Source organism: Gekko japonicus, unplaced genomic scaffold, assembly GCF_001447785.1.
Source record: "Gekko japonicus isolate JY-2015 unplaced genomic scaffold, Gekko_japonicus_V1.1 scaffold31, whole genome shotgun sequence".
Taxonomy (NCBI): Eukaryota; Metazoa; Chordata; class Lepidosauria; order Squamata; family Gekkonidae; genus Gekko; species Gekko japonicus.
Window position 1 is genome coordinate 490,714 of NW_015161404.1, and position 10,159 is coordinate 500,872.

The 10,159-nt window shown below is 42.1% G+C and overlaps 1 protein-coding gene across 1 annotated transcript in view; it reads left to right on the top strand.

Moving 5' to 3' along the window:
• The window catches only part of DOCK8 (dedicator of cytokinesis 8), a 126,981-nt gene that overhangs the window by 69,238 nt on the left and 47,584 nt on the right, over positions 1-10,159 (top strand). Inside the window, exons 19-25 of the mRNA XM_015425945.1 lie at positions 317-551; positions 1,100-1,264; positions 3,103-3,278; positions 3,979-4,074; positions 5,353-5,448; positions 6,807-6,956; positions 9,103-9,216. Of these exons, the coding sequence (XP_015281431.1) occupies positions 317-551; positions 1,100-1,264; positions 3,103-3,278; positions 3,979-4,074; positions 5,353-5,448; positions 6,807-6,956; positions 9,103-9,216 (1,032 nt within the window). The remainder of the gene's footprint in view (positions 1-316; positions 552-1,099; positions 1,265-3,102; positions 3,279-3,978; positions 4,075-5,352; positions 5,449-6,806; positions 6,957-9,102; positions 9,217-10,159) is intronic.

Sequence of the window (10,159 nt, forward strand, 5' to 3'; positions counted from 1 at the left end):
AAGGCCGCCCGCCTGCCCGCCTCCGAGGCGGCGGTGGCAAGGTCGGCTATAGAGCGTTCGTGCGCATGCGCACGAACGCTCTTTCACTTTCGGGGGGATTTAAACATCCCCCCGATATTTTTTTTTAGGTTTTAGGTTTTTGTGCACCCCTGGGGACTGCCCCAAGAGTGCACAAACCTCCCCCTCCCTCCCAAGTGCCCCCGGAGCCCCCGATTTAGCGATCCGCACTCCGGGGGCAAGTTCGCTATTAGATATATAGATACTATGTGTAATAAATGCCCCACATAACATATATTAAATTGTCTTGGATTTACAGGACAATCATTTGGAGAAATTCTTCACCCTGTGCCATGCACTAGAAAGCCAAGTTGCCTTCCCTATCAGAGTGATGAATGAGAAGATCACAGAAGCCACACTGGAACATGAGCTGAAGCTCAGCATTATTTGCTTGAATTCTTCCCGCCTTGAGCCCCTGGTGTTATTTGTACACTTGGTCTTGGATAAACTCTTCCAACTGGCTGTGCAGCCTATGGTTATAGCAGGCCAGACAGGTACTGACAAGGTTGCAAGAAATTCTGCTGTAGGTGCCAAAATCTTCAGCTATATACTTGCCTAATGGTAGTTGATTGTTTGGGGGTGGGGTTTTTTACATTAAAATAAGCTGTTCACATCATGCAAGATTTTGGTGTGAAGCAAAGTGCCTAACGTTCCCACAGAAAAGGATTTCAAAAACTTTCCATGTGTTCCATGAGAAGGATTCTGATATATAGATACTATGTGTAATAAATGCCCCACATAACATATATTAAATTGTCTGTTAGAGGCAGATTGAAAGCATTCACTATTCCTAGTTGTTTTCCATTAGCATATTATCACTGTGTCATGTTGGGTTAGCTGCATTTAGACTTGCTGCAAAACCAAAAAATGGTTGTGTGGCCCACTAAAGACTAACAAGTTTATTGTGGCATAAGCTTTTGTGGGCTAGAGCTCACTTTATCAGATGAGTGAAAGCTGGTTTTGTGCGGGGAAAGTCTGTGATAAAGTAAACATATTTTCTGTCTAAATAATGGAATATAAATGCTTTTCTTTTGACTTCCAGCCAACTTCTCACAGTTTGCCTTTGAATCTGTGGTTGCAATAGTGAACAGCCTCCACAACAGCCAAGATCTGAGCAAGGACCATCATGGGAGAAACTGCCTTTTAGCATCTTATGTCTACTATGTCTTCCGTCTTCCGGATGTTCAAAGAGACATCGTCAAACTAGGTATTGTGACTGAGCTTCCTGCAAAAATAAGTTGCTGGTCTTTATGCACTGAATCTTCTGCCTGTGGGTAGAAACTAAAGGTCCTTGATTTCCTCCTTACTCATTTACTGAAGAAGAACAGGATCAGTAGAGATGAGAGTAGTTGATTCCAGGTACCTTGAGAGGTGCCTACAAAAAGCAAACTCTTACCAGGATTGTTTAAGGGTAACAGGAGGGATTTTTTCACCCTGCTAAGAACTAGTACTATACCTATCAGCCTGCTGTGGATTAGATATGAAATCTAAAACACTGTCACAGATACAGTCATCTCATCGCTCACTTGCAGGGTGGCAGGTGGCAGCAGGCTTGGGAGGGGCCAAGTCGCCATTGGGTGAAATCAGCACTGCAGGTATGGATGAAGTTCCCAGCAGTGCCTTCATTGGCCCCAGCGGGCTGTGGTTACATTCAGCCAGCCACTGTCACAATGTGGCAATCCCCTCTTCCTCCACGGGCCACCCCCAAGCATGCCATATTATGGCTTTTAAGGCCTGCCCCAGCAGTTGGCCCTTCCCTCAGAACCTTGCTCCCACTGACCTTCCTGCCCAGTCAGGCCCCATCCTGCCTAGGGCCACGCCTTCCCTGCCTAGGGCAACTGACCCCAGGATCCACCCACACCCAACAGAATGCATGTCAGGCTGCACCCTCCCAACAGGGATCTCTCTGGATAGTACCCCAGATTCCGGTCACCGGGGAAGGCCGCCAGCCCGGTGGTCCTTGGTCTTCCCTGGGCCAGCCCGGCCCGCCTATCACATACAGGTTATGGCACAGATTGAAGAGCATAACACGATCCATAATAGGCAATAACATAAATTATTGCCCTACTCCTGGGGAAAATGTATGTGGATGACGACAACCTGTAAAAATCTAACAGGAATTTGAATGTTCACACTGTCTGAGTGCCACATGTTGTTCATTGATTTTCTGAATACGTCTGGCATAAAAACTGCCTCATATTGGCTAATGTATTTAAGTTGGGTTGCAAAGAACGATACATATACGCAGTGGAGAGTTACATGTGCAGGCAGAATTTTGACATGGTAGTTCTCCCTGTCAGACAGGCTGTTTAAATGCGATTTATTTCCTCAGTCAGTGATGTGCCATTTATGTGTACTGGTGTATGTGTATCCCTAACCATACATATCAGTTCTTCAGATTGTGTGTTGCATTGCTAACAACATGGTCTCTCAACATACATAGCACTTCAGATTGAGTTTAGCAAAAAAAAAAGCCTAGTAGAGAACATTTTCAGAAGCATCACATTATTTATTCCTTTATTTCCATTAAGTCAGTCTCTCCTAAATAGGGTTTCAGGCTTCGCAGAAAGGCCTACATCATCTGATATAAGCTTGAAAAAACCCAGCTTTCCTGGGCAGTCTACTCTAGAGCCTGCATGCAACTGTAGGAATAGGCAGGGGCTAATTTCAGGTTATGGGGGAAGGTTGCTGTTGGTGCATGGACAGGCAAGTTCTGCTGAAAATCCATACAGTTGATTCAGAGCACTCTGATGTCCAGTTTATACATTCCCAAGAGCCAAGCGAGGAAACATTTTTTGGACCAAACCACAGCAGCTAATGAACCATGTATTTGAATGCTCTCATATGGAAAACATTCCTTGGACATATGAACCTAGCAAATCAGAGAGAAAGATTCTATATAGCTAGCCAGCTGCCTATGTTTTTTCTATGTGCTAGGTGGGATCAAGACACCAACAGGGACGCTATGTAACTTATGCAGTGGTAGTTGTTTTGTAGCCCAACTGAACTGGCTCAGGTGTGAAAACAATATTTTCCTCTTGGCAGGTGGAACAAGTAGTGGTAATCTTCCTGAATCTCGTTATTATACATATGGACGCACCTCGGCTGTTTCAGTGGGCTCCAGACTCTTGCAAAGCCGGGCAACCAGCTGTAGTAATCCAGATATTGCTGGGATCCAGTCTGCTACTGATGAGGAAGTCAGAAGCATCATGTCCTCAAGGGTAAGAGGAGACAATACGAAATCTAGGGTCAGATTTCATTTTGTAAAGTTCCAGTCCCCAGAAGCATTTGCCCCTGCACAGGCTATCTTATATCTTGGTGTTGCATTGTGAACAAAGCAGTAATTATTTAGCAATTCTGGGAATAAATCATGTAGAAGATAACAAACTATATTATAAAAAGAATGCTATCCCAAATGAATTTAAAAAAAACAGCCCTGGTTTCAGAAACAAAAGGGCAAACAGCCAAACAGGAAAGAAATCTTTAGTTATCTCTACCTGTCATCTTCCAAAGGTGAAATTTGTATCTGATTCCCTGTAATGCACTTCCAACACCTTTTATGGCATTGTTTGATATCTCATGCAGATAAATGCTCATCACACAGTGTCTCAAGAGAAAAGAGCCTTTTCCTTTCTAAGAGTTTGCTATATTGGTTAAATTTGTGTTGCAATTGAGAGCGAGCGAGCATTAAAACTGGAAAGTGCAGTACTAAATTAGATCACGTGATGGCAGTCCTGGGTTTGATTTGTTAAATATAATGTGACTAGCTCTTTCTTTCTTTCTTTCTTTCTTTCTTTCTTTCTTTCTTTCTTTCTTTCTTTCTTTCTTTCTTTCTTTCTTTCTTTCTTTCTTTCTTTCTTTCTTTCTTTCTTTCTGTTAATACATATATTTTTATATGTGGGTTTTGTCCATTTTCTCCAGGTTGCTGATCGATGCTACAGTCGGATGTCTTACTATAGTGAACCCAGTAGTGATATATCAAGTGCCTGCAGTAGCCCACGGCCATCCACTAAAAAGGTAGACTGCCACATAAAGCAACACCGTTAATTCACAAAAATCTCAGTAAATTAGTGTAAATACTGTAAGCAGGCTACTCTTAATACCAAACTTTCAAATGCGAGGGAAAAGGAAGATTGATCTCAGGAAAGAAAAATATATCAATGAGGAACATGAACCTTTCAGTGGAAACTCAGGGTCCCAGTCATTGAACATCTGGATTGGTCATCTTCCTGGAATAAATTGCTCTGAGGGCCCATTAGAATCCAAATGAAGGTATCTAAAGTTAAAAACAAATAAATCATCATTTATAACCTGATTCCAAGTGAGCTATGCTATCTAACAGAATGCCTTAAATGAACGTTTGTAAAGATTGTTTGCCTACTAATGATCATAGTTGTTGGTTTTCTCCAGTATGGCTGGAAGGGAGTGAAAGGCAAATATTAAAAGGCCAGATAATCCTCAGCAGGCCCTAAGAAAGTACTTATTAATAGGGAAGAACTTTTACATGTTCCTGGGGCTTAGAAACAGCAGGACAGAAAGCCCAGTATTTCAGGGAGGCAAAGAACAGCGAGCCTGTGCAGTGGGTGAGCAAAACGGAGTGTTTTTAGCATTTCATACCAAGGTGTATAAAGTCAGCCCAGAATTATGCATTCAGTTAAACCATATTTAAAATGTTCTTTTCAAATATGGTGCTCACTTAATTTTTCCTTTGCTGTAAGTACAGCTAAAAGGCTCACATGTTGCTTTATGTGTCAGTCTCCTTTTGTACATGTTTTCAATTGCAGAACCAGTAACTGAGCCATTCTGCCTGGATTCCAGAGGCCAGCTCTCTTGGGCATAAACCAGTTCAAGCTTGGTCTGCATTAGGCCTTTGTCAGTGCCAGTTTAAACAATGTGCATTTATTAACAATGACTTACCTTAATTAATTAATTCAGCCTAAAGTTATATATTTGTTTGCATTTCTTGTTTTGCAGGTTTCAAATTCATTTTGCCAGAACTGATTTTCTATGTGTTACTGCTGCCATTAACAGTGCATAACAATGATTGTCTCCTCCCCTATTTGTCTGCATGCGGTCCTGAAATGCTGCTGTTTGTTTTTACCTCTACTTGTCCTCTTTATTCAGCTTAATTGTGTATGTTTCTATATGTGTATGCATATGTGCGCACACATGAATATGTGCATGCTTGTGCTAACTTAAAGAGCTGCCGTTTTAAATTTACCCCTCTCTGAGTTATGATTTTAGTTCTTCTGTTGAGAGCCAGCTTGTATTTTCATATACAGTGTTTCTATATAGCATTTCCATGAAGAGTTGGCACTTCAGATGGTAGTGAGCACTGGCATGGTGAGGGAATCAGTCTTCAAGTATGCTTGGTTCTTCTTTGAGCTGCTGGTGAGTTTCCGTAACAGCATTTTGTTTTGAGCAACAGGGGAATTAAGTGCAGTTTTTGAGCATAATGTTTGGATAGGGTGAAAGTGAAGAGATGTGAAGACAACATTGATCCCAGCCCTTTTATAGGAGCTGGCCGACATAAATGTGAAGTGCTGGCAAATATTAAATGACAACAGATTTGTGACAAATCAGGTTTCAGAAAATCAATAGCAGTCCCCCAAGGGGAAAATGGAGTCCTTGACACCTTGCTGTAGACTCGGTCATTTGATAAGCCTGTATCAGTAAGAGGTCCTAGGAATTAAAACAAGGTAATTAAGACATAAAAGACATAGATCTTTCTTGAAAGGAGGTGGGCCAGTAAAAACATGATACTAGGTGTATTAAAAAGCAAAAACAAATGACTGAGGGGGTCCACATGGCTGGTGTCATGTTTAAATGAGGTCTGTAGTGCAATGTACATTGCATTAACAGATCAAGAATCTGCAACTCAAGAATATGCTGCACTGCTGTAGTCATAGGCAACAGTTGACCACTTGAATGAAACCCATATTGGTAAGGTTTTTTTATAAACCACACCCAGCATCATGTTTAAAACTGAGCCATAGAGCTTGTTTTTTTTTTAAAAAAAAACCATTTGTATTACCTCAAAGTGGGACCCAATAAGTTCAACTAGAATACGATAAATTCAAAACCACAGCACAATAATGGAGGGAAGAGCAAAATGATAATGCTCACCACTCTCCCACATAGATGTCTGAATAATCTTCAGGCTGGTTCAGAACTCAACTTATTGGTGTTGCATGGTCACAGCCTGTTCTATATGCCCACAGCAATATTTTATTCTGCTCCATTGTCAGTGGTCTGCTGGTCAGGGCAGCCAAAGGTATCAGTGCTAACACCTTGGTGAAAAGATGTCTTAGTTCCTGCTATCATCATACTCCAGTTTCTGATAATGCAGCTCAAAGTGGGCCACAGGCAACGAGTTACTTGGCCCTTGGCTCTTGCCCTTCAACTTATGCCAAAGGCTTACACCTCTGAAAATACCTGAAAAGGGGAGGGGTGGATGCTTAGCAGATCTTTCCCAGCTGCTCCAGGCTCACAAAGTTGCCTCTGGCAACTTTACACATTGTTATATTATATACAGGGTTTATGGATCTTAAAAATTACAGGTTCTAAGAAAATGCATTCATTTTACATAACTTCATTCTATTTGCATGGTGTGGATAGCTCTTTGTCAACTTTAATGCAATGAAAACAGAGCCTTCAGAAAGGCTCCCAAATGTTTTATTCCTATCAAATTCCCCATATGCCTCTGCTTTAAAGTCTCACTTGTAATAAATGTCATCTGTTTTCTGAAGGTCAAGAGCATGGCTCAGTATGTTCATAACATGGACAAACAAGATATTCCCCGCAGAAGTCGGTTTTCTGATCGTTTCAAGGATGACATCACCACTATAGTTAATGTGGTCACCTCAGAAGTTGCAGCACTTTTAGTCAAGCCACAAAAGGTAATTTCCCAGTCTAGGATAAATAATTGTTACTAACTTATGGCACTTCATACAGGACATACTACCTGCATTGGACATACATTCCTAGGGTTGGATCCAGACTAAATTTTCCAATAGCAAAAGGGGAACTTCCTGTTTCCCTCTTTCCATTACAGCCCGCTGATCTCCACAAAATGCTGCTCCTGGGAGAGAGGTGACCCTGAGAAATGACATAAGGGGTATCTGCAGTGGGAAGGGAGAACTGGTAAAAAATAGCCAATTTAGTCTGGATCCTACTACTAGTGTGCCACAATATTCCTGTAGAACATCTCTTCATGTAAGAAAAGCCAGGGTGAAGATAGAACTGACTTTGTAAATGTGAAGTGTGTTGATTACATATTCACTGCATCCCCATAGCATTAGTTTTCAGGGCAAAGAATGTGGGATCAAACTGCTTCCATCGCATTTGAACTCCCTAAAATTCTTCATCTGTGTTCCAATGTCACTATGACGCACCTCTTCCACTTCCCTCTCTCAGAGGCAAGATTTTCCTTCCCCACCCTGTCTGACTGAGCCGCCGCAGGTATCTGTTTTCTTCTTCCCTGAAGAAACTATGGCTTTCCCACCCTGTCACAGTTTGATATTTTGCTGCTGGCTCAGCACAGAAACCTGAGGGAAGGGTCGAGATTGCCCTTCAACTTAAACCACTGAAATGGCACTCAAGGCTTTTTGAAATTAAAAAAAATAACAAACTATTTTATTCCACATAGAGGGGAAAATGTCTGGTGAAATCAGGGGTAAAATTTCTGAGGTAACTTAATAAAGAACTCTGAGGTAAATCAGTACATGCACAGACTTTTTTTGTTTTAAGCAATTGTTTTAAGCAATTGAAAGTTTCTTAAGCTTTTCACAGTGACTTCGAATCTTCAGGGTGAGAGGCTTTTGTTTCATTGTTTCCTCAACACATCAGTACACTTTCTTTGAGTATTCATTGACTCTTTTGGTTTCCAGAAGGCTGGGATACTCTATCCTGTACCCAAACTCCTTTACTAAACACACCAGTACTCTTCTTGAGCTTTACTGACCTTTCTGGTTTCAAAAGGCAGTCTCTAACCACACCAGACCAGGGATCTCTCCACTCTTCAGAGCTATCTCCCTGTTTTAACTGGGTAGGGAAATTCTTCTCTCTCTAGAAGATCTATCCCCTTTTCTTGGCCCAAATGAGAGTCTTCACCTAACTGCCCACTCTTCCTTGCCAACCTCCCCAGTACTCCATCTGTGTTAAACTACTCTCAGTCAGGGTTGAATTCAGACTGAATTTCTCCTCAGCATTCAGCTCTCAAGTCTTTCTCTGCTGAGCTTTGGTAACCAATCAGATTCCTTGGAGCAGCCTGTCACTCAAGGCTCTCTGGTGCTGTGAAGAATTAACCTTTCACAGTCCTTTTCCTGTTTGTACAGTACTTCTAAGCTTTTAAAAGTGCAGTCCATCACAGTCACCAACAAACTATAGGGTAACAAATTTAGAGTCCAAGGCTACAGGAAGCACTTGGACTAATGTGCTCCCTCCCACCTCTCTCCTCTCCTTTTATACTGTACTGAAATTGAAGACTTCCTGGTTTAGAACCTCAATTTGTTGTGACACAAATCGAGTACTTTAACAAATTGCAGCTGGATTCAAACCAGTATTCTAAACCACAGTTTAATCCTCATGTAGAATTTGGGTCTATAGAAAAGAAATAAACTACAGTTAGCGAAGGTACCTAACTCAGAAGTCACCAAAAATTGTAGTTCGTTCTAGATAATGAAGTCTTCAATCCTAGTGCAGAATGAAGTGGGTGGAGGAAGTAAGCAATATCTGAATGTAGCCTTTCATCGCACTGATGTTTTGTTTCATTTTATTTTATGAACAGTCCAACAAAAAACCTTAAAAATAAGTGAATATTTTCCAAGATATATGTGCAAGACTTCCACAAGTCTTTTCAGAATCCCAAGTGAAATATTAAAAATAGGATTCTCTAGGTTTTGTCCTCCTCTCAATGGATCTTGTAGTCCCCAGATTTCTTTATCCACCCTGCTTACATCACTATTTCCCATTTTATAATTTGTCATAAACAGATAAAAGTACAGTTGATTTTATGTATTAACATGTTTTTATTTCATTTGAAAGGAAAGTGAACAAGCAGAAAAAATCAACATTAGCTTGGCATTTTTCTTGTATGATCTTCTTTCTCTAATGGATCGTGGATTTGTGTTTAACCTCATAAAACACTACTGCAATCAAGTAAGCCTCATTTTAAAACATCACATGAACTTAGTTTCAGTTCACTTATGGATATGATTAAAATTTGCCTTCATGATTTAACTTGTGTAGAAAAGCCAAGGCAGAGGATATCAACATGGTGGTCAGTGGAAATGGATGTGTTTCACCTATTCCACCCAATGGAGTATATAGAATGTGGGTCAGTTTTGCCTGACAGTATTTGTAATGGGTCCATAAGCATTCTAGGAAATGTATATTGTGATCCTAAGCAGAGTTACATGCTTATAAGCCCATTGCAGTCAGTTGGTTTAGAAGGATGTAACTGTGCTCAGAATCTCATAAGAACATAAGAGACGCCAATGTTGGATCAGGCCAAAGGCCCATCCAGTCCAACACTCTGTCACACAGTGGCCAAAAATACCAGGTGCCATCAGGAGGTCCACCAGTGGGCCAGGACATTAGAAGCCCTCCCACTGTTGACCCCACCCAAGCACCAAGAAGACAGAGCATCACTTGCCCCAGAGTCCTTATCTATACCATGTGGCTAATAGCCACTGATGGACCTCTGCTCCATATCTATATATCTAATAGTGAACTGGCCCCCTCTGTGCGAATCCTTAAATCCAGACATCGGGGGCACTTGGGGGGAAGGGAGAGGTTTGTGCACACGTGGGGCAGTCCCCACGTGTGCACAAAAATCCTAAATGGTGACAAAAATTTCAGGGGGATGTTTAAATCCCCCCAAAAGTGCCAGAGTGTTCCGTGCGCATGCGCACGGAACGCTCTGCGACCGAGGCTGCCGCCACGGCCGCTGGGAAGGGAAGCGGCAAGCTGGGAGGGGGGCAGAGCGGCGAGGGCCGATCGGCCCTCGGTTCGGAGCCGGGGGGATGGGGGTGGGAAGAGAGAGAGAGTGTGAGTCGCGAGACCCGGCGGCTCCACGCCGCGTGGGCCTCGCCTCGGTGCC